Here is a 25272-nt window from a genome sequence, read left to right on the forward strand (position 1 = left end):
TTGTTATTTCCAGTCTAAGTTCAACTTTTATTCGTGGGGTTTCTGATGAATACAGTCAAGAAATACAAGAAACAATATCTCTGTGGTAGGATGGAGACTAGGTAGTAATTCTTCTTTTAGTTTTGGATCACCGCCATGACTGTGGATGTGGCACCACTGTCTGGCCTGGGTTCAGTTCATTGTTTTGATAGAGTAATAATATGTTTCGAACTGAGTTGTGTCAGCCAAACAACTACCTGGAACAGCTGTTAATGTAATAATTAAGTGGAAGATGTGAGTTCCAACTTATTATTGTCCTAATCTTTCCCCAGCAGCCACACATTTTGCTCGTGTTGACATTAAAACCCACCAAAGATAAGGATCAGTGTCCAATTCATCTTTAATTAGCAATATGCTGAACAAGGAATTAAAAAATAAAATATGTAACAAAATGTTCTCTGGATGATTTTTTTTTAAATCAATTCTTCTTAGTTTTGCATGTATATCACAACATTTCCAACCATCTAAGACTGAAAATATAACATATCAGTTTTAAAGTGTAATGGTAACTTAGCAAAACACAACGTTATACACACAAGATTCACACGATGCTATATAATATTTACAAAAACATGGATAAAGCCACCTTCCCAGCATTTGCATTAAGTTGTAGAACAATATGTTCAATTTAAAACTCCCTTTTGGAGGAAAAATGTGTGTCAGCACATTTTGTTTTAAAAATTCAGCCAAATATGATCAAACCTATAATATAATCTGCAAATGTCACATCCACTCACTGGGTTTACTTATTTTATACTCCTTTTAAATTAGTATATATGATTCATATTTTCACATTGCTGTTTTGAAACATATACTGTCTGTAGTTGTCTACAAAGAACAGAAATGTCTTCTACATCAGGCTGTCACTGCGTTTTGTAGCTCTGTAGAGGAGCCTCTATGTCAGAGTTGCTGTAATAAAAGAGAGAAGAACATGAGCAACTAAATTCAACAAACTTAAAAAACAGTTTTGAAAAGAGGAGAAACCGAACCTGCTGAGTTCACACATAACTGATTTGTTCTTCAGTTCTTTCAAAGTCAACATATTCAGAAACACAGCAGAGAACAAAGAGGTGAATCCTTCTCTAACCTGCTCAGCTCATATGTGTCAGCTTTCTTCTTCATTTTTTTCAAGACCCACATAGCCATAGACACACCAGATAACAACGCAGTAGCCCCTGCTGCCACACCAACAGTAATTGCAGCCACTGGAGCTGTGGAAACAATGTGAAATATGAATAATGTGAACATTTGGACCGAAATTTGTAAAGGTGTGAATGTTTCTTTTCCCCTTTGATCCTAGTCCAGTTTATTGTGTAAGTGTACTCCAAGGTATTAATAGTTCTCCACAATGTCCACATTATATAGAAAAATTTTATTTTCCCCTTTGATCTGTTTTTTTTTATTTTTTTTTTACCTTGACAGGTGGGTTTCTCTGCAGTCCAGTTGCCATGATGATCACAGGTCAGCAGCTCAGGTCCTTCTAATGAGTAGCCTTGGTCACAGGTGAAGGAGCACTGAGAGTTGTAAACTGACTCAGTGCTGGAACAATTGATGTGACTGTTTTTAGGAGCCTCAAGCAACAAACATGTAACAGCTGTTGTAAAGGACAGGAAGATTTCACTTTCATGTCATTGACATACAAATGAAGTTGTGAACAACAAGTAATCCAGGTAAAATGGGTTCACATGTACCTGTGCAGGTTGGTGATCTGGAGGTCCATTGACCTGGATGTGTACACTCCATGCTGTGTGCACCTTGCAGCTCATGTCCTTCATCACATGTAAAATGACAAACCATGCCAAGTGGGTGGGGTGTGTCATGACTAAGAGATGAAGACAGAGAAGGGCTGCAGCTGATCTGACCATTTGTTGGGACCTCTGGAGCAGGACATCCTTTTGCTACAAAAGGGAAACAGAAGGAGATCAATAAAATATATCATAGTTAAAGAGACTTAAAATAAAAGAGCTACAATGGGTAAACACTGTTTGTAGTAAATATTGATATAATTAGTCTTTCAGACCTTTGCATGTAGGTATGTTTTTATTCCACTGTCCGTCCTCAGAACACTTGATGGTGTTTGCTCCCTGCAGTTCAAAACCTTCTTCACAGCTGAAGCTGCAGGTGGAGTTTGGTCGCAGTTCGGTCACAGATTCACTGCACTGCATGATGAGGGGAGCTTCTCTCTCTGGATTCTGGCAAAGGATGGCTGACACAGAAAAATGTGTATTTTATTGAACGTGTCCTCGTGATATATCAGAATCAGACTACTTTAATAATCCCCAAGGAAATTACGTGGGTTACAGTTGCTCCAAGACAGTAACAGTAACAGACTAAACTATTTAAATAATACAATATGTTACAGAGTTTACAAATTTAAGAAATAGCATTAATAAATACAATCACTGAATTATAAATATGAAGAATATTACAGGGGTGGAATATATATAACTGACATTTGACTCTAACCTGTAAACTTTGTCATTTGCTATTTTACTGAGCATGTGCAAAAAGGGTGCAGCTATTGCAGTTTCACAGTGTATTAGATGGAAGAGTTGTACAGGGAGATGGCCACAGGCAGGAATGATTTCCTGTGTCGTTCAGTGTAGTCTTTGGTAATCTCAGTCTCTCACTGAATGTGCTCCGGTGACTAGCCAGCACGTCATGGAGTGGGGGAAAGGTGTTATTCAGCATTGTCCTTATCTTGGACAACATCCGCCTCTCAGACACCACCCTGAGGGAGTCCAGCTCCATCCTCACAACATTACTGGCCTTGCAGATCAGTTTTTTTAGTGTGTTGGCATCTGCGACCCTCAACCTGCTGCCCCAGCATGCAACAGCATAGAGGATGGCAGTGACCACAACAGTCTCATAGAAAGTTCTAAACATTGTCCGACAGATGTTGAAAGACCTCCGACCCCCCAGAAAATAGAGACAACTCTGGCCCTTCCTGTAAAGTGTAGTGGTGTTTTAACCTAGTCCAGTTTATTGTGTAAGTGTACTCCAAGGTATTAATAGTTCTCCACAATGTCCACATTATATAGAAAATTTTTATTTTCCCCTTTTTATCTGTTTTTTTTTTTTTTTTTTACCTTGACAGGTGGGTTTCTCTGCAGTCCAGTTGCCATGACGATCACATGTCAGCAGCTCAGGTCCTTCTAATGAGTAGCCTTGGTCACAGGTGAAGGAGCACTGAGAGTTGTAAACTGACTCAGTGCTGGAACAATTGATGTGACTGTTTTTAGGAGCCTCAAGCAACAAACATGTAACAGCTGTTGTAAAAGAAAGGAAGATTTCACATATTAAAAAAGTGATCTCACCTGTGCTCGTAAAGGTCTGAACATGCAAATGAAGTTATGAACAACAAGTAATCCAGGTAAAATGGGTTCACATGTACCTGTGCAGGTTGGTGATCTGGAGGTCCATTGGCCTGGATGTGTACACTCCATGCTGTGTGCACCTTGCAGCTCATGTCCTTCATCACATGTAAAATGACAAACCATGCCAAGTGGATGGGGTGTGTCATGACTAAGAGATGAAGACAGAGAAGGGCTGCAGCTGATCTGACCATTTGTTGGGACCTCTGGAGCAGGACATCCTTTTGCTACAAAAGAGAAAATAGGAAAATATTATTAATATGTCAGGACATAATCAATCAAAAAAGAAACTTGAGTAACACTGTTTGTAGTAAATATTGATATAATTAGTCTTTCAGACCTTTGCATGTAGGTATGTTTTTATTCCACTGTCCGTCCTCAGAACACTTGATGGTGTTTGCTCCCTGCAGTTCAAAACCTTCTTCACAGCTGAAGCTGCAGGTGGAGTTTGGTCGCAGTTCGGTCACAGATTCACTGCACTGCATGATGAGGGGAGCTTCTCTCTCTGGATTCTGGCAAAGGATGGCTGACACAGAAAAATGTGTATTTTATTGAACGTGTCCTCATGATATAGAAGATGGGTGGGTTCTACTTTCCGTGTTCCTCTTACCTTCACAGTGAGGAATCTGCTGATTCCATGTACCTCCTGATGTGCAGGTCACTCTACTGGCTCCCACTAAATGGTAACCATGGTCACAACTGAAGCTGCAGGTGTTTTTGTAGCTGAACCTCATATCAGCATCTTCTCCACAGCTGACAAAGCCATTTGTCAAGTTTTGCAGAGCAGGACACTGAACAGCTACAAAAGAGAGGCAACAGAAGGAGTTAAATTAAAGCTTTTTATTTTAATCATCCTCCAAATAACAAAATCTACACAATGATGAAAGGTAAAAACATGTGGCCGTACCAACACAGTATGGCTGGGATCCATTCCACTTTCCTGATGATTCACATTGCAGAGATGGAGATCCAGACAGTACATAACCTTCATCACAGGTAAAAGTACAGGTGGACTGATAGCTGAATGAGCCCAGAGGATCGGAGCATTTCATGGATCCATGTGTAGGCTCTGACATCTTCTCACACTGAATCACTGTAGACAACAGAGGGGAAAAAGCATTACACCATGACTCCATCACTGTGTAGGAAATAATAACAATCAATAAGATATAGCATCTCAGAATTTTAGTAGCTACTGGTTAATGTCTCATCTCTTCATTTATCTTGTTACTGCAGATTTCCAACTCACATTCACACAAAGGTGGCTTTTCTGACCATTTTCCTGAGGAAGTACACCTTAGAGATCTCTGCACACTCAGCTTGTATCCTTCCTCACAGGAATACTGACACAAGGAGTCATAGGAGAAACTGCCATACTTGTGAGAGCAATTTTGGGATCCTTTTTCTGGGACAATAACTTCGCTTTTGTTACACAGCACAACTGACAACAAATAAAACACACAATTAGATATCAAATCCTTTACATGACTTAAAATATGATTTAATCTAGGCGGTCATTTCTTTTCTCACCTTGGTCACACTTGTCTCCAAAAAACCCTTCAAAGCAATCACACTTGTGGCTGTTGATGGTTTCAACACACTCTCCGTGCAAACAGGAGTCATTCTTACAAGCCGCTGCAGAAAGCAAATGTACTTTCATAAGTCTTCTTAATTATACTCAGAGTAAGTATCTCAGTGCTGAGTCTTTGATTTTATTTATTTTTTGCTGTGTTTTACTTGCATCTATTTCAAAGAGTGTAAACACAAAAAATATTTTATTTTAAATGCTGGAATATGCAGAAAATAGGTTTAAATGTTAAACAAATTTCTTCAAGTAAAACATGTTTGCATATAAATACATTTTTGCTTGATGCAATGTGCAGAAAGTTAAAAGATTAAAACTAATAAAACAAATTTTAAAAAGAGCCTTTCCATTTGATGACATTTTATATGATGGATTCTGCATAAACAATAGAAACGGGCTGAAAGGTCTATTGTTGTATTACCTATTCAGGTTGTAACTAAGTAACTAATTACTTTTGAAAATAAGTAACCAGTAAAGTAACGGGATTACTTTTTCCAGAGACTTAATCATTAATTAGTTACTAATTACTTTTTCAAGTAACTTGACCAACACTGATTATACTACAAGAACATGTCAAATAAATAATTGCAAGCTTTTAGATCAGTGAGATTATGAACAAGAATATCAAACATGAAGCAGCTAAAACAAGCTGCTCTAGTATGTTAGTCCCAAACTGTTGCTCACCTGTGTAGCACAGAGCAGTCTTTGATTTTGTACATCTCTCATCATTCCACTTGCTTGGTTCTTTATCTCTTTTAATGTACATCTCCACACAGTCCTCACTGATTTTTGCATTTTTGTCACTCTTGCTGTTGTTCGGTTCTCCTTCTGCCCAGTTGGTTGCTTCCTCTGTCAGAGGCTTGTTGGTTCCTACCCAGGTCCAGATGTAATTAATCTTACGGATTCCAATCCAGTAGTAGCCATTTTTCTTGGGCAGCCAGTTATTAAGATGCTCGATCTCTTCCTGGTTCTGGATGGCCACCATGTCTGTGTAGTGCTCCTGGCACCAGCTTCGTGCATTTTCCCATGTCATTGTGTTGTTTGAATAGAAATAAGACCAGGACTCTACACTAGTCCACATGCACAGCACTAAGGATAGAGAAAAGAGATATTTATTAGATGCAAATGTAGCAAAAAAAGGATGGATTTTTTTAATAAATTATTTGTAAAAGTTTTTAATTAACTTAATTTACATACTTAAGCAAATAAAGGTGAAGTTGATCCACGAGCTCTTATATCCATGGGTCTGAAATAGTCCAAAGCAGGAATTCTGTAAACATCATATTAAAAAAAAAGTTCATTAAATTAAAGCTGAAATGATTTTTACTGAAATCTGCCCTAAAAATAAAAATATTTAAATTGATACGCCACTCACCATGTCAAATGATATGCCTGATAGCCTACAGTAGATGTTTGACTCTGTGGGTTTCAGCCTCATATGTAGGGATGAAAGTATTCTGAGTGTTAAGCACTGGATTTGCTGCTTTTATGTTCTTCTCTTGTATCGTCCAGGAAACCTGGAGGATATCAGTTGAATTCCCCCCACCCCCTCCAATACTGTCCAGTATTTCGTCATTCCACAGAAGGCTTTAAAAACATTTCCTGTTCAAAACGTTTGTGCCGTCTTACTCAATCAGCTCATAGTGTTCATCAGTCTGTAACTCACAGGTTGAGTTGACAACAGACAACAACCTTAGCTGAGTGATATTTTAATAAAATTGTGTAAAAATTGCAATATTCTTCACAGTTGATAGATTTGCATTTTTAGGTGCTCTGGTGAAGACAAAACAACTCACTGAACATTTAAAAATTATTTAAATGTACAGCAAAGACTGTGTGAAAGGGTGGAGTAGCTCAGGACAAACGCCTCATTTCAACACCGACCTTACTTTGGTAAGTTTCTTTCCCTGGAGAAAAAAACAAAGAAGTTGATTTCTTTTGAGGTATATTGCAATAAGATTTCATTTTATTTATTTTATTTCTTCAACACATAATTGAGAAAGTAACTGACTTTGTCAGAAGATGGTAGAGAAGCTGTTTAGAGTCTGAAGAAAAAAGAGAGAGAAAAAAAGTACACTTATACAGTGTGGTATGTCCATATGACTACTAATGCTAAGGACCATGGCCTCAGACTTTGATGCTCATTCTCATTGTTTAACAATTGGATGTGAACTTCTCCAGCCCAAGCTGGAGGAAACCAACAGGGCCACACCAACCACAAAAAGCAGAGATGAAATTCTGAGGATGGGATGAACCCTTAAGTCTGCACCGAGAAATCCTGTCCAGAAAAATTATGAATCAAAAACAAAGGGGACAAAGGGTAGCCCTGGCAGAGCACTCATGCCCAACATCCATCAATAGTGAGTCCAACTTATTACTGGCAATTGTGCACTCACTGAATGCCTTATATCTAATTACCTTACTAAATAAAAATGATAAAAGGCTGCATAACCTCAGAGCATCTAAGTGGCTAGAAAAGAATTCAATGCAAAATCCAGGTAACTAATGTATAGTGGCTGTGCAGAAACGCTGCTGAGTGTGGTTCTTGAACATGGAAGGACACTTTCATTAGAGTTTTGTAAAGTTTGTAATATATTATTTAATTTAGTTAAGTCTGTTACTGTTATTATCTTGTAACCATATCATTTCCTCAGGGATTAATAAGTGTTCTGATTCTGATTAAAATAATAAAACAAACTGTGATTTTTCCATATGTTCACACAAAGGTCCCAAGGACAGGCTGACTCTAATGCAACAGTCTCCAACCTTTTTTGCGCCACGGACCGGTTTATGCCCGACAATATTTTCATGGACCGGCCTTTAAGGTGTCGCGGATAAATACAACAAAATAAAACTAGTACCAGTACCGAAAAAAAAGAAGATTTATTCCTAACACACGTGAAAAGACCAAGGAAAACCGAGTAAACGATAAAAACGATAACAAAATAACGCTGAAAACCGATAAAAACCCTGAAAACTATACATTTCACACCTGAGCCTCAACTCTTGCGGCCCGGTACCAAACGACTCACGGACCGGTACCGGTCCGAGGCCCGGGGGTTGAGGACCGCTGCTCTAATGTGTATAAAAATACAATACCAGCAACCAGCAGGGGGCGATAATATATTTAAATCCACTGAGTCGGTAGTAAGATAAAAACATATGAAGTACAAAGCATTTAACAAGACATTATTAACACACACACACATACATATATATATATATCCTTTTAGGGTCTCTTGGGGGAGGGCTGGGGCCTATCCCACCTATCTTAGGGCCACTATTTGCACTCACATTCACAACTATGGGAAATTTCGTTTCCATTTAACTGATCCCCACTTACTGCACGTCGCAGTACCCACACATGAACACAGACAGACCGTGCAAACTCTACAAAGAAAGATCCCGGCCTGATGGTGGAATTTAACTCAGGATCAGTGCAACAGTGCTAACCACCACACCACGTTGGCATAGTATTAACGACCAGTGTTGGTCAAGTTACTTGAAAAAAGTAATCAGTAACTAATTACAGATTACTTCCCCAAAAAAGTAATCCTGTTTCTTTACTAATTACTTATTTTCAAAGGTAATTAATTACTTAGTTACTTAGTTACTTTTTAAAAACACGATTTACAACCTGAATAGGTGATAAAGTGATAGATCTTTCAGCCCAATTCTACTTTTTCTGCATAATCAATCATACAAAATGTAATCAAATGGAAAAGTCTCTTTTTAAAACTTGTTTTATTAGTTTTAATCTTTTAACTTTATGCATCAAGCAAAAATTTAATTATATGCAACATTCTCTGACTGGAAGAAATTTGTTTAATATTTAAACCTATTTTCTGCACATTCCAGCACATAAAATATTTTTTTGTGTGTGTTTACACTCAGTCTTTCAAATAGATGCAAGTAAAACACAGCAGAAAATAAATAAAGTCAAAGACTAGCGGTCCTGTTGCTCTATTTTCACCTGTAAAGCAGGAGTTGCGTAGGCGGAGGTTTATCCTGGTGCAGGTGTGCCGCAGCGGTCAGTGGAAGAATCCGCGAGTTTCCATGTGAATTTCCCATTACGTCGTAGCTACTCGGTGCTTGTTTAGGGGTTTTTTTCGCTGTAAAAAGAAGTTTTCTTCCCACGCACAACGGACACTAATGTTTTTGTCACTTTTTATGGAATCAAACTCAAAGTAAGGTCAGTACTTCCACGCTTTAAACGCTGCACGCTCATACTCTCTCTGCACTCGATATATGATCCATTGTTGATCTGCACACAGCTGTTGCCACGAACGTCGCACTCGCTTACGTCACTGTCATGAGACATTCTCGCAAAAAAATCACGGTTTTAGTAACGCAGTAACGCAGCGTTCCTACGGGAAAGTAACGGTAATCTAATTACCGTTTTTGCAATAGTAATCCCTTTACTCGTTACCTGAAAAAAGTAACGCGTTACTGCCCATCTCTGTTAACAACATATTAAACAAAAACTTTAACTTACTGATATTTAAAACAGCATCCAGAGCATGTTTGAATCTACCTGTTACCACTGCACTGTAATTAATATAAGTAAATGTACAACTGTTCTAAATAAGACTTGTTGTTTATAGTTGTGTATCACATGATGGACTGGCTTCTTCAGGCAGCCTGTGAACAACATGAAAAAAAAGAAAGCTCTCAGCATTTTCTTTTTTGTTCATTCTTTGAATTTCTTTTTTTAAACTGCTAGGTTGGCAAAGGCTGTGTGGAAGGGTGGAGCAGCTTAAGACAAACGCATAATTTCAACACTGACCTTACTTGGGTAAGTTTCTTCCTCGTGAGAAACAAACAGAGATATTATTACTTTTGAGGGGTGTTGCAATGAGATTTCATATGCTCTCTTGCCTCTATAACATATACTTGAGAAAACCTGAGTATGTTTATGTTTTTATGTAGCAAAAACAGATGCAGCAGAAGGTAAAAATAGCTCGACTGCAGCTAATAGAGTCTGTTTATAGTCTAAGGGGAAAAAAAACAAACAAAAAACCCAACATGCAGTGACAGTAGCATGACACTAGTATTGCTGATCGTAATAACCTAGAGTGAAGAAAAAACACGATCCATAAGTTCAATTGTCAGCCTTCATATTTAACTTGCTTTCCAACAACATTTTACAAACATTTACACAATTTAATGAAATTACATGCACAAGTAGGTCTCGGGCCACTTCAGACCTCCGTGTGTCTACAAGTGACAGCTGGTTGGGACTTCTGGTAAAAACTGCTAGCAAAATTTCAGGGTGCTGGCAAGATGGACTTTTGGCCGTTTACAATAGAAATGTGCATAGAAAGGCTCATTCTATTATTAATTGTGTGAACCATCCACTTCACAGTGAGTTTGAGTTGTTGCCTTTCGGCCGCCGTTTTAGAGTACCTCCGAGGAGGACTAAAAGACTCCAGGCCTCTTTTATCCCTACTGCGTCTTGTCTCCTTAATGGCAAATAATTGTCCTTGAACTTTCTATCATTATTATTGTTATTATTATTTTGTAGTATTGTTCTGTTTATTTTTATCCTCCTGCTGCTAAACTAATTTCCCTTGTGGGACAATAAAGAAATTGAATTGAAAAAAAAAAATTGGTGAACCAATCATGAGAAAGCCAGGGTTACGCTTAACCCAACAGGTTGTGTTGAATGTCTGATTTCCTTCTGAGCAGCTATGGTATCTATTTTCTGACTGATCCAGAGAAGGGCATTACACAGCTAAGGGCGCAAATGGGTTATGCATAATTTAATGTAATATAATCGAACAGGTTTCTAATATAAAAATAACAGATTTCAAAGTATTTGTAGTGTTTTTCTAGTCACACTGACCTCTCAAAGTGCTTTACACCAGCAGCAACATCTAATAATAGCTTCATACAATACTTTAATCTGTACATTTTTACTTATTGAGGAGTGTAGAATCACCACTTCATCTGACTAGTATTTCTTCGGACTGTGGGAGGAAACCCACACAAGCACAGGAAGAACATGCACAATCCACACATAAAGGTCCCAACTAGGATTCGAAATAGGAACCTTCCTACTGAGAGGCGATGCTGCCAATCCACGTATTGTCATCAGAGATCTGACAGTGTGGTAACTGTAACAGCACTACGACGAGCCTTGTTCATGCTAATAACTTATAATGATTCACTGGAAGCAGGATCGATGCGGCAGAGAAAAAACAACAGTCCTCTAAGGCCGAGGACACAAACGGGTTAAACAGTCATGCAGTGATTTAATATCTTGCAGTTTCTTTGTAATACATTTTTAAAGACAGTGCAGGTTGATGCATGTAATTGGATCAGCATTTTGAAAGTGTTTATGGCCTCAGGAAATATAGTACTTGCACTTTGGTCCTTTTTTGTTTATTGTAGAAATTAGCTTGTTGGATAAGAACGTCATGGTCCCTGTGTCTGCCCGGCCAGCCCTGCAAGGCTACGTCTGTTTTTGTGTTTGTTTTGATCTCTGTTCCCCTCCCTCCTGCTCCTGCATCACTCGGCCAGGGCGGAGCTCACCTCGGGCTCCTGCCTTAGGCATGCACACCTGTAGCTCCTCGCTGTTTCTGGACACTAAAGGCAGCAGCTCAGAGCCTTTCGTCGCTGGAATATTGAATTACCACGTTAGTGAGAATCCCGGCTTATAGATTCGTGTCCGATATCGTGTACCTTCAGTGATTGCTTCCCTTCCTGGCTTCAGATTCTTGGACCCTTCCTGTTCCCTGCTTTTTGGAAGATTTATCGCGAGCTGAGGCATGACCGGAGTGTGAGGAACGGCTGAGACCCCGCGAGTGTGGAGCACCTGTCCTGACTTTGAATGGCAGCTCTTTGCCGATTTCAACACTAAACTGCTCACATGTTTGGCGCCTTTCTCCCTCAAAACCACGTTCACAGTTATATTGTTGATAGTCTCCTGGCTCCTGTCTCCCATATTCACATGATGTTGCATTACACTGGGTTTTAAGAAAAAGCTCACCAATAAAAGGTCACTTAATTCAATTCAATTCAGTTTTATTTATATAGCGCCAAATCACAACAAAAGTCGCCTCAAGGCGCTTCATAGATACAGATTAAAAACCCAACAATCATATGACCCCCTATGAGCAAGCACTTTGGCGACAGTGGGAAGGAAAAACTCCCTTTTAACAGGAAGAAACCTCCAACAGAACCAGGCTCAGGGAGGGGCGGGGCCATCTGCTGCGACCGGTTGGGGTGAGAGAAGGAAGACAGGATAAAGACATGCTGTGGAAGAGAGACAGAGATTAATAACAGATATGATTCAATACAGAGAGGTCTGTTAACACATAGTGAGTGAGAAAGGTGACTGGAAAGGAAAAACTCAATGCATCATGGGAATCCCCCGGCAGCCTACATCTATTGCAGCATAACTAAGGGAGGATTCAGGGTCACCTGGTCCAGCCCTAACTATATGCTTTAGCAAAAAGGAAAGTTTGAAGCCTAATCTTAAAAGTAGAGATAGTGTCTGTCTCCTGAATCCAAACTGGAAGCTGGTTCCACAGAAGAGGGGCCTGAAAACTGAAGGCTCTGCCTCCCATTCTACTTTTAAATACTCTAGGAACAACAAGTAGGCCTGCAGAGCGAGAGCGAAGTGCTCTAATAGGGTGATATGGTACTACAAGGTCATTAAGATAAGATGGGGCCTGATTATTTAAGACCTTGTATGTGAGGAGCAGGATTTTGAATTCTGGATTTAACAGGAAGCCAAGACAGGAGAAATCTGCTCTCTCTTTCTAGTCCCTGTCAGGACTCTTGCTGCAGCATTTTGGATTAGCTGAAGGCTTTTCAGGGAGTTTTTAGGACTTCCTGATAATAATGAATTGCAGTAGTCCAGCCTGGAAGTAATAAATGCATGAACTAGTTTTTCAGCGTCACTCTGAGACAGGATATTTCTAATTTTAGAGATGTTGCGCAAATGGAAGAAAGCAGTCTTACATATTTGTTTAATATGTGCGTTGAAGGACATGTCCTGGTCACTTATCACTTCAAAACTCACACAGGTTCTTGTTTTTTGTACAGATGACTGTGTCTTTTTCCTTGATGACTCATATAAAATCATTAGTTTTAGGATAAGATTTATTGAGTTTATCCCATCAAATTTACTTTGGGAAATTGCTCTGTCACAATAGTTAAACACAAAAATAAAAATGGTGGAATGGTGTATAGATCAGTAAAATAAGATATAAACAAATATACAATCGTATAAAAAAAACTTAATGAAATAAATAAATAAGTAAGTAAAACTACTATGCTATGAAACAAAAATTGTGATACACTTCTATCATTCAACTTCCTTCTATTTTTCCTGAGTTAATGTACATCTCCACACACATATCTGTGGAGTGGATATTATTTGATTCATACAGGGCCCTTGAATTGTTACTGATCCACGTGCTGTTATTATTTGTCATCTGCACAAGTAAAAAATAACAACAATAGTTAAGACTAACAGTACTTCTCATAAGTAACAATGAAGATCATGATGAAAAGGACTGAATAAGAAAATCCTGACTTATTTTTATAATAACACCATAAAATGCTCTGTGAACCTGTAAACACAAGCTGCTGCTTCAGTTAAACATTTGCTTTTCTAATCAACTCAAATATAATCAAAAAAGGTGTTACAGCAGTAAAATAAGTGTGCGTTTTTTAAACACAATTAAAAATCAGTGTCAGGCTTTTGTAAGTTTCCCTTTTTTTATCATACAATAAGTGGATGTTCATAACAATACACGGCACATGTTGTCACCTTCAGCCTTGTGTAAGATATTAGGTCCTTTTCCTGCACCACTAAAGTGCACAGATAACAATCAGTTTATTAAAACAAACAATGAGCACTGGGGAAATGAAACACACAGGAATACAGTTCTTCCTTCCTTGAATAACTGCTAATGACCTTCATGAGGGAGAAGTGAGACATTCTTGTTTAGCCCTTAAAAAAACACACGGTGGCAGAAGGTCACTGTGAAACTGCGAGATCAGGTTGATGATGGGCAGAACTGATGAGTCAAGTTTAAATTCTGGCTCCACATGAGCCTGAAATAGATCCTGCTTGGCTACACATTTGCAGCAATGTGGTGACACAGCTGAACTATTATCATTAGTCCCGATGAAGAAACGTGAACGTGCCAACAGCAAACAAAGACATTTTTCTTCATATTTTTATCCAAAAAGGTTTATTAGGTTTGCATATATTCCAGAATTTCATAAAACATCAACTGTAAAATTTCATAGCATAAAAAAACAGTGAAGGTAAAAGAAAACACAACTTTATACATAAAAACAATAAGATAAAAATTCAATTCGAACTATCCTATTCTAAAATAAATAGTAAATAAATACATATCAAATTATTCACATTTGTGCAGCTAAATGACAATTCACACATAACGTTGTGTAACATTTACGGTGACATGAATCGTGCCACCTTTCCAGCATTTTCATGAAGTTGTAGAACAATATGTTCAATATGAAATTCCATTCTGGAGGAAATACATGTTGGAACAACATTTCAGAGCAATTGCAGATCTTTTAATGTCACATTATGTCACTCCTTGTCACATTTAGTATGGCTGTTTTTTCCCATCTGTTATGCTGGTGCATATCATGTGTACTTTTTGCATTTCTGTGGTGAAATACACAGCTGTCTGTAGCTGTCTTAGAGGAAGAGAAGTGTCTTCTATATTAGGCTGTCAGTGCTGTTTTTGTAGCTCTGTGGGGAAGACTCTATGTCAGAGTTGCTGTGAAAAAAGAGAGGAGAGGATAAGACAACAAACTTCAAAAGAAAGATGAAGGAAACAAAGAGGTGAATCCTTCTCTTACCTGCTCAGCTCATATGCGTCAGCTTTCTTCTTCATTTTTTTCAAGAGCCACATAGCCATAAACACACCAGAGAACAAGGCAGTGCCCCCTGTTGCCACACCGACGGTAACTGCAGCTACTGGAGCAGGAGCTGTGGAAACATTGTAAAACGTGAATAATGTGAACTTTTGAACAGAGATTTGTAAGTGTGCACATTTACATTTTGTGTACCATTTGATCTGTTGTTGCTCATTTACCTTGACAGGTGGGTTTCTCTGCAGTCCAGTTGCCATGACGATCACATGTCAGCAGCTCAGGTCCTTCTAATGAGTAGCCTTGGTCACAGGTGAAGGAGCACTGAGAGTTGTAAACTGACTCAGTGCTGGAACAATTGATGTGACCGTTTTCAGGAGCCTCAAGCAACAAACATGTAACAGCTGTTGTAAAAGAAAGGAAGATTTCACATATTAAAAAAGTGATCTCACCTGTGCTCGTAAAGGTCTGAACATGCAAATGAAGTTGTGAACAACAAGTAATCCAGGTAAAATGGGTTCACATGTACCTGTGCAGGTTGGTGATCTGGAGGTCCATTGGCCTGGATGTGTACACTCCATGCTGTGTGCACCTTGCAGCTCATGTCCTTCATCACATGTAAAATGACAAACCATGCCAAGTGGATGGGGTGTGTCATGACTAAGAGATGAAGACAGAGAAGGGCTGCAGCTGATCTGACCATTTGTTGGCACCTCTGGAGCAGGACATCCTTTTGCTACAAAAAGAAAAGAGGAAAATATTATTAATATGTCAGGACATAATAAAAAAAAAACTTGAGTAACACTGTTTGTAGTAAATATTGATATAATTAGTCTTTCAGACCTTTGCATGTAGGTATGTTTTTATTCCACTGTCCGTCCTCAGAACACTTGATGGTGTTTGCTCCCTGCAGTTCAAAACCTTCTTCACAGCTGAAGCTGCAGGTGGAGTTTGGTCGCAGTTCGGTCACAGATTCACTGCACTGCATGATGAGGGGAGCTTCTCTCTCTGGATTCTGGCAAAGGATGGCTGACACAGAAAAATGTGTATTTTATTGAACGTGTCCTCATGATATAGAAGATGGGTGGGTTCTACTTTCCGTGTTCCTCTTACCTTCACAGTGAGGAATCTGCTGATTCCATGTACCTCCTGATGTGCAGGTCACTCTACTGGCTCCCACTAAATGGTAACCTTGGTCACAGCTGAAGCTGCAGGTGTTTTTGTAGCTGAACCTCATATCAGCATCTTCTCCACAGCTGACAAAGCCATTTGTCAAGTTTTGCAGAGCAGGACACTGAACAGCTACAAAAGAGAGGCAACAGAAGGAGTTAAATTAAAGCTTTTTATTTTAATCATCCTGCAAATAACAAAAACTACACAATGATGAAAGGTAAAAACATGTGGCCGTACCAACACAGTATGGCTGGGATCCATTCCACTTTCCTGATGATTCACATTGCAGAGATGGAGATCCAGACAGTACATAACCTTCATCACAGGTAAAACTGCACACCATGCCAGCTGGATGTGTTGCCTCATGACTAACAAAAGAAGACCGAGGAGGGCTGCAGCTTATCTGGCCATTTATTGGGACCTCTGGAGCAGGACATCGTTTTTCTAAAACAAAACAAAAAAGAAGAAGAAAGAAAAATATTTAGTAACATTTTAGAACATAATCACACAAACACTGTTAAAAATGTTATGATGATAGTCTTCCGTTTAATATCTTGTCAACGTTTATAAATAATCCAGACCTTCTGCCGCAAAACATAGGGTCGAGCTTTGTGGGATGGCATAAAGTAGGTGTAAAGAGGTTTTATGACCTCTTTAAACATGGTGAGTTTAAATCATTTGAATCCTTGAAGTCCCAGTATTCTATGTCAAAGACTGAGTTTTATAAGTATTAGCAAATGAGAAATTATGTGTTAAAAAATGCTAAATCATTACAAATCTCAACTGCCTCTTTTCGGTTGGAGAAATTCTTTCTGGATAATAGGGAGCATAAACATTTTGTATCAAAGTTTTATTCCGAGATTTGTGCCCTAATTGTGGATAAACTGGCATGGTTGAGAAAATCTTGGGGGACGCTGCTTAAATGTGAAATAGATACACAAGCATGGGACAAAATCCTGCTGCTTCCATCTAAAATCTCTGTTTGTAACCGATTTAAAGAACTGCAGCACAAAATTTTGCACAATTTCTCTGTATATTTATAGTAAGTATAATATGGGAACATCTCCAAACTGTCTCAAGTGTAAGGTCAGAGTGGGCACTAGATTCCACTGCTTGTGGGAATGTGCTATTATCCAGTCATTTTAGAAAGAGGTCTGCGCCAATATTAGTACAGCCATTGGTCATCAGGTGACAGAAAACTCATTAATGTGTATATTGGGATGTATTCCCGTCTCACTGGTACAACATGAGCATGTAATTCAGTCACTGTTAATGTTGGCCAGGAAAAGCATTATGTTGAGATGGGTGGGGGCTGAGCCTCCCTCCATTTCTCTATGGAAGTCGCTCATCATTGAAGTTATGACTCTGATCAGGCTGGGACACTATATTGATGGGAGCTCCCGAATTTTTGTGGACAAATGGAAGAAACCACTGGAAGCACTGGGAGTAACCTGCAAACTGGATCCTAGTGGACAACAATTATGGACATAATGTTGTAATATTCTAGTGCTGTGTAGTGTTATTATTTTGGATGTGAACCAGTCTTGTATTTGTTGGGGAAAAAAGTTAAATAAAAGTTAAAAAAAAAAAATGTTATGATGAGTAAAAAGTGTTTTCAAATAAATATTGATATAATTAGTCTTTCAGACCTTTGCATGTAGGTATGTTTTTATTCCACTGTCCGTCCTCAGAACACTTGATGGTGTTTGCTCCCTGCAGTTCAAAACCTTCTTCACAGCTGAAGCTGCAGGTGGAGTTTGGTCGCAGTTCAGTCACAGATTCACTGCACTGCATGATGAGGGGAGCTTCTCTCTCTGGATTCTGGCAAAGGATGGCTGACACAGAAAAATGTGTATTTTATTGAACGTGTCCTCATGATATAGAAGATGGGTGGGTTCTACTTTCCGTGTTCCTCTTACCTTCACAGTGAGGAATCTGCTGATTCCATGTACCTCCTGATGTGCAGGTCACTCTACTGGCTCCCACTAAATGGTAACCTTGGTCACAGCTGAAGCTGCAGGTGTTTTTGTAGCTGAACCTCATATCAGCATCTTCTCCACAGCTGACAAAGCCATTTGTCAAGTTTTGCAGAGCAGGACACTGAACAGCTACAAAAGAGAGGAAACAGAAGGAGTTAAATTAAAGCTTTTATTATAATCATCATGCAAATAACAAAAACTACACAATGATGAAAGGTAAAAACATGTGGCCGTACCAACACAGTATGGCTGGGATCCATTCCACTTTCCTGATGATTCACATTGCAGAGATGGAGATCCAGACAGTACATAACCTTCATCACAGGTAAAAGTACAGGTGGACTGATAGCTGAATGAGCCCAGAGGATCGGAGCATTTCATGGATCCATGTGTAGGCTCTGACATCTTCTCACACTGAATCACTGTAGACAACAGAGGGGAAAAAGCATTACGCCATGACTCCATCACTGTGTAGTAAACAGTATAATTACAAAAAAAAAGTAGCAATATTACGAGCTATTAGTACTTAAACTCACATTCACATGAAGGGTGCTTATCTGACCATTTTCCTGACCCCGAGCACCTCAGAGGAGTCTGCACACTCAGCTCGTATCCTTCCTCACAGGAATACTGACACAAGGAGTCATAGGAGAAACTGCCATACTTGTGAGAGCAATTGACATGTCCTTTATCTGGAACAATCACCTCACTTTTGTTACACTGCACAACTGACAACAAAAAAACAACAACACAGTTAGATATCAAATCCTTTACGTGACTTAAAATATGTATTTAAACTACGCTGTCATTTTGTTTTCTTACCTTGGTCACACTTGTCTCCAAAAAACCCTTCAAAACAATCACATTTGAGGCTGTTGATGGTTTCAACACACTCTCCGTGCAAACAGGAGTCAATCTTACAAGCCGCTGGAAAAAACAGACATGCTTTTAGAAATTTTACCTATTATAGTAAAATAATGTCACATAATTAATCTTACATTTTTAATCTGCTCTAGTATGTTAGTCCCAAACTGTTGCTCACCTGTGTAGCACAGAGCAGTCTTTGATTTTGTACATCTCTCGTCATTCCACTTGCCTGGTTCTTTATCTCTTTTAATGTACATCTCCACACAATCCTCACTGATCTTTGAATTTACTCTCTCGCCATTGTTCGGTTCTCCTTCTGCCCAGTTTGTCGCTTCTTCTGTCAGAGGCTTGTTGGTTCCTACCCAGGTCCAGACATCATTGATCTTACGGATCCCAATCCAGTAGTAGCCATTTTTCTTGGGCAGCCAGTTATTAAGATGCTCAAGCTCCTCATGGTTCTGGATGGCCACCATGTCTGTGTAGTGCTCCTGGCACCAGCTTCGTGCATTTTCCCATGTCATTGTGTTGTTTGAATAGAAATAAGACCAGGACTCTACACTAGTCCACATGCACAGCACTAAGGATAGAGAACAGAGATATTTATTAGATGCATATGTGGCAGAAAGGACGGATTTGAATAATTTCTCTTTGGTCTTAAAACTTGCAACAGTTACACTGATGTTTCTGCTTGCATCAAAATTCTGTACCTAAGCAAATGAAGGTGAAATTCATCCATGAAGCAGAGCTCTTATATCCCCAGCTCTTAAGTAGTCCAAAGCAGGAATCCTATGATAATAAAATCACAAAACAAGTTAAAATAAATTTACAGCGTGCTATCATCATTAAATATAAGATAAAAGTGAAATAATGTTCTCTGAAAAGATTGATATTTAAATTACTAACCCTTCTACTCACCATGTTAACTAATATGCCTGATAGCCTGCAGAAGATTGTTGATCCTTCCGCCTCAGTATATTTAAGGGTAAAATGATTCTGAGTGTGATCCACTGGACTGCCTCCTCTTATATTTGACTCCATCCTCCTACAGGAAGCCTGGAGCGGAATTTCCCGCAATATTTCCTAACGCTGAATTCCACAGAAGGCTTCAGGATCATTTCCCATAAGAAAGAAAAAAGACAAATAGGAAACTTCTATTGTCTGTCATCATCAAAAAAAGCATTAAATGATATTAATTTAAACAAATTCAAATAAATTCAGTCAATATAAGTATTGATAACTTTATATGCTGCAACACTGGCTGCCAGCTGTGTTCATACATCATCTGGTCCTACAGAATCAGAAGCTGAAATATCAGTTTATAAAACTGTTGGTTTCCTGTTGTCTTATGTTGAAACAGAGGATGATGATTTTCAGTGTGTTTGCCAAAACAGTTTGGATCTGGGTCAGCTCCACCGAGAGGAAACCTTTCGACCCATAGGGATGGAAACAGTGAGTAGAGCATTGATCTTGATGTGGAAACGGTTTGCATGATTAAAAAACGGGGAAAATATATTCATTAGAGAAAAAGGTCAGGTCTTTGGCTCAGGTTTATAAAAATATTTGTAATCCTTTTCGGGTTAAACAAAGACACCGAAGTTTGTCATGAACAAGCGAGGGACATATTAATAATAATCTAATTATAAATGGGTGGATATTATGAGGTACCGGGGAGCAGACTGGGAGACTGGGAAAACATCAAATGTTGTTATTTGTGATTATTTTTACATTATATTACATTATATTCTTCATTCCCAGTTAATACTTGTACAGCTGCTGTTATTGTGTATATATATATTTATATTTATATTTCTTCATACATTCTTATATATTTCTATACTGTGTATTGTGTATTTTGTTGTACAGTTATTTTATTTTCAACTTTAATTTATATATTTTATCTTATTCTTTCCCAGTTAAATTTACCCTTCATTCTAATTTGTGTTGTACAATTATTTCATTTTTAACTTAAATTTTTATATTTTATTCCTAGTCAAATTTACCCTTTTTAATTTCCATATTTATTTCCTATCTGATTCATAGCCTTTTCTTTTTTTTTCTTTAGGTCACGAGCAGTTGTCTAAGCATTTCACTGCACATCGTACTGTGTATGACTGTGTATGTGACAAATAAAATTTGAATTTGAATTTGAATTTAATATTTGTAATCCTTTTCAGGTTAAACAAAGACACCGAAGTTTGTCATGAACAAGCGAGGGACATATTAGTAATAATCTAATTATAAATGGGTGGATATTATGAGGTACCGGGGAGCAGACTGGGAGACTGGGAAAACAAATAACAAATCACAAATCACAAAATAACTAATCACAAATAACAAATGTTGTTATTTGTGATTTTTTTTTTTTTACAATGTATCAAAACTGATGTATTTATTTATTTATTTGTGGTGAACATAAAGATGAACCACAGATAGAATATTTGTAACTGTTGCACGGATACTGGTTTATGCCATTTAGATAAAACAGGAATGAATAATGTGAGGAGAATAATAAATATTATTCATAATTAATAAGTTGTAATAATTCATCTCTCAAAGAGTTATCGATCATGTTAGAAAAGTCAGAGTTATTCAGAATGAATTATCAGAGTAGTCCTGCGTTGTTCCTTACTGTTTTGAATATGTCGTATCTGTTTCTATAAATAAGGACGAGTACTATCGTCTTATCTGTCTTTAGTTACTCATTATTGTCACTACATTTACACGTATTCATAAATAGATAAAGGACATTATTTATCCTTCTGGAATTGAGCCACTGGTAAATTTTGCGTTATCATTTTGGCCATAGCTTCCTTTCAGGAAGGCTTTCACTCATATACACACATCCCCACACAGACACATGCATACACAGTAAGTGACTCATTTCATGTGAGATTATAGTAAATGGATACAGTACAAATGCATGAATCACATCCTGACTTTAAACCTACACAATTATAAAGTGAAATTCATGCAATAGGTCAAATGTGACATTCCTCAAAAATCTTTCTCCATATCAACAGGATGTCGTCACCCAGTTGCTGGAGACGTGTCAGCTGCACATTCATGATGTAACTCTCTCTCAAATGTGCTCTTTTGAATTGAGAACCGGCAGTGTTGGGGAGTAACGGAATACATGTACCGCCGTTACGTATTTAAAATACAAAATATGAGTAACTGTATTCCGTTACAGTTACCGTTTAAAAAGGTGGTATTTAGAATACAGTTACTTTGTTGAAATAAATGGATTACACGGCGGTACTTCCCTGTTTCATATTGTGGCGGGTCAGGACTGTTTGGGTTTTGTTTGACAGCTACGTTCTGTTGTTCCAGGTGGCAGCGTTACGGTTGCCATGGTTACAGGGTGACGCTCTCTCTCTGCGTGTTTCTTGGGTGAGAGAGGCCTTTTGTTGTTGTTGTGCTAAGCTAACAGGCAGAATGCTACAGGTATAGCTCTAAAGAATGTAGCATCATAGGCAGTGTAGTCCGTGCTGCAGGGAGAATGGACTGCCATACACGTTATGTGTCTGTGAGCGAGGGAGGGAGAAAAAGGAAAAGTACGAGCTGTCATCGAGCAAAAACGGGAGCTGGAAGCATGTAAATATAATAATAACCACTGCAGCCAAGAAGAGAGCCTGACGAGCCCAGCTGTAAGTAAGCTATTAAGACTCACTGTACACCGTGTTCGTGTTTTCCTCCAAAAACAATAAGTTCTGTTGGAGCAGCTTTTCAACGCCTCTCTCTGTCTCTCGCTAGCAAAGTGACCCAGACAACAAAGTAAAGCTAGTTTTCGGCTACGAGACACAGAACCCACCGTATTAGTCAGAGGTCCCTTTACTACGGTTCGGAGCCGCGGACCTTCAGTAACAGTAATAAATCACATTCATGTAGTTGTAAACAGCATGATAATATATTAAGTAATCCAAAGTATTCAGAATACGTTACTCTCATTGAGTAACGTAACGGAATACGTTACAGAATACATTTTGGGGCATGTATTCTGTAATCTGTAATGGAATACATTTTAAAAGTAACCTTCCCAACACTGAGAACCGGTGACTGTGGAGGCCTTTGGTTACAGGGAAATTGTCAGGTATAAGAATTTCATTTCACTTTTCATGCTCACATTTCTTTCTTGTGAAGAGTAAATAGAGCTGTGGATTATTCTGGACCTGTTTTGCCATAAACTTGCACTGAATCTCTTAGCAATATTATTGCTGTTCTAGTCAGTGGTAATAATATCTCATACTGAGTCACTAGAAGTAGAATCAGTGTACCAGAGATATATAATAAAAAACAAAACTAACAGCACTGAACAGTCAGCCTTAGTCCGAATTATTTATCAATATCTTTAAATGAAGTGAATGTATAAGTTCAATGAGGAGAATTTGTATTCACTCATCAGCTCTGCATCGGCATTCAAATATGTTAAAATTATGTAAAAAACAAAAAACTAATTTCAGTGTTTTAATGATGAAAAGTATAAGTTATTGAAATATGTAGAGCATGTTGTGTGGAAAGAAATATTTTAAAAACATTCAGACATCTGAAAGTGTGTATAAGGATGTATAAATATGCCAGGATGACCTGACTTCAGTTTATACTGTCCTTTACTAATAATAAATTACTAATAACTTTGAGTTGCCATTCTTTGCCCATTCTAATAGCCATCTGCTCACCTGTTTGGCTTTTCTTTTCAACCTGGGCAATTATGACACCCCCCACCCCCACCCCCAAACAAAGCATGATTAAAATGCTTGTTATTAATACCAAAATTCCTGTTATTCCTTTTTTCAGATAACAGCCTTATCCTTTGCCAAGCTGCATACAAATGAATCAAGTTCAGGAGAAGATATGATATTCTTGATAAATAAAGTTGGTCAATTTAATAGTTACAGCAGTTAAAGATGTGACAAATAATTATACAAATATAAATGTTCAGTGAAAGTGATATTATGACGATAATATAACAATTTAAAATATTTCTAAATCAACAAAATAAGAACAGGATTTAAAATGGTGCAAAATTTTGTATAGGAAATATCAAACTTTGGTAAATGGCCTGCATTTGTATAGCGCTTTACTCAGTCCCTAAGGACCCCAAAGCGCTTTACACTACATTCAGTCATCCACCCATTCACACACACATTCACACACTGGTGATGGCAGCTACATTGTAGCCACAGCTGCCCTGGGGCGCACTGACAGAGGCGAGGCTGCCGGACACTGGCGCCACCGCCACCTCTGACCACCACCAGTAGTAGTAGCAGACATGGGGTTAGTATCCTCCACTGTGGCTATTTGGCTCCTTTGTTGCTGATGAATCATTACCGATCCGTATGCTGTTATTCTCAAACTGTGTCCAAATTTCACTCTTGTGTTTTTTGGGGAGTGGAATCCAGAAATACAGAGAGAAAATATCCTTTGCAGCAGGATAGAGACCAGACAGTCATCCTCCTCTTGGTTTCAACATCGTGTCTGTGAATCTGGCCTGGCACCACTGTCTGGCCTGGGTCCAGGTCATTGTCTTGCTGGAGTCGTGATGCATCCCGCAGACAGTAGTCTCATCCAAAGGATTATCTGAAAACATTCAGAATCATTCATAGTGTGACAATTATAACATGTAACAGTGTTGCATGTTCCATGACATCAGTCACACATTTTGCTAGCATCAAATCTAAAACCCAAAGATAATATCAATAATTTATATCAACCTCATCCTAGATTATTAATCTGTTGCCTACCCAAGGTGAAAGGTGGATATATTTACATCCATTATGACAGCGGTCCCCAACCCCCGGGCCTCGGACCGGTACCGGTCCGTGAGTCGTTTGGTACCGGGCCGCGAGAGTTGAGGCTCAGGTGTGAAATGTATGATTTTCAGGGTTTTTATCGGTTTTCAGCGTTATTTTGTTATCGTTTGTTATCGTTAACTCGGTTTTCCTTGGTCTTTTCACGTGTGTTATGAATAAATTTTCTTTTTTTCGGTACCGGTACTAGTTTTATTTTGTTGTATTTATCCTTTATCTTTAAAGGCCGGTCCATGAAAATATTGTCGGGCATAAACCGGTCCATGGCGCAAAAAAGGTTGTGGACCGCTGCATTATGATGTATATTATCATTAAAAATGACTGATGAGAAAATGTCTCATTTACTCAGATGTGATGTTGTTTGACAGAAGCTGCTGCTGAAGTTAAATCTTTGCTTATCTGATGAACCCAAACATAAGATAAGAAAGTGCTGCAGCAGTAAAAATAATTGTGCCTCCATCCAGTGCATCTAAGGGTCATTGCCAGGTTTTTGTAAGCTCTCATTTTTACATTCAGGGCGGCTTTAGCATAGAATAACTCGATGGTCACAACATGTTGTCATTTTCAGCCTTATGTAAGAT

General features: G+C 38.5%; 2 protein-coding genes across 3 annotated transcripts; both read right to left on the reverse strand.

Annotated features, from left to right (window-relative positions):
* Nucleotides 1-6712, reverse strand: LOC146490721 (E-selectin-like). The gene is made up of 15 exons (XM_085152147.1): nucleotides 6374-6712; nucleotides 6196-6268; nucleotides 5683-6087; nucleotides 4944-5048; nucleotides 4663-4854; nucleotides 4321-4506; nucleotides 4024-4212; nucleotides 3754-3939; nucleotides 3434-3640; nucleotides 3129-3308; nucleotides 2060-2245; nucleotides 1731-1937; nucleotides 1454-1633; nucleotides 1127-1250; nucleotides 1-948 (listed from the first exon to the last, which is right to left on the reverse strand). The coding sequence occupies exons 1-15, from the start codon at nucleotides 6434-6436 to the stop codon at nucleotides 903-905; spliced, it is 2529 nt and encodes an 842-aa protein (XP_085008273.1). The 5' UTR covers nucleotides 6437-6712; the 3' UTR covers nucleotides 1-902.
* Nucleotides 6713-14178: 7466 nt separating this feature from the next.
* LOC146490722 (E-selectin-like) lies at nucleotides 14179-19935 on the reverse strand. Of its 2 annotated transcripts, XM_085152112.1 has the most exons (15): nucleotides 19800-19920; nucleotides 19592-19670; nucleotides 19060-19461; nucleotides 18840-18944; nucleotides 18554-18745; nucleotides 18254-18439; nucleotides 17958-18146; nucleotides 17688-17873; nucleotides 16276-16482; nucleotides 15979-16167; nucleotides 15709-15894; nucleotides 15395-15601; nucleotides 15090-15269; nucleotides 14854-14983; nucleotides 14179-14771 (listed from the first exon to the last, which is right to left on the reverse strand). In XM_085152112.1, exons 1-15 carry the CDS (start codon nucleotides 19800-19802, stop codon nucleotides 14711-14713), a joined length of 2502 nt encoding a protein of 833 aa, XP_085008238.1. In that variant the 5' UTR covers nucleotides 19803-19920; the 3' UTR covers nucleotides 14179-14710. The 2 variants fall into 2 exon arrangements, with proteins under 2 accessions (XP_085008238.1, XP_085008239.1); XM_085152113.1 differs by lacking the exon at nucleotides 15709-15894 and having other exon boundaries at nucleotides 19800-19935.
* Between the last annotated feature and the right edge of the window lie 5337 nt (nucleotides 19936-25272).

This window comes from Neolamprologus multifasciatus, chromosome 23, assembly GCF_963576455.1.
Source record: "Neolamprologus multifasciatus chromosome 23, fNeoMul1.2, whole genome shotgun sequence".
NCBI classification, from domain to species: domain Eukaryota; kingdom Metazoa; phylum Chordata; class Actinopteri; order Cichliformes; family Cichlidae; genus Neolamprologus; species Neolamprologus multifasciatus.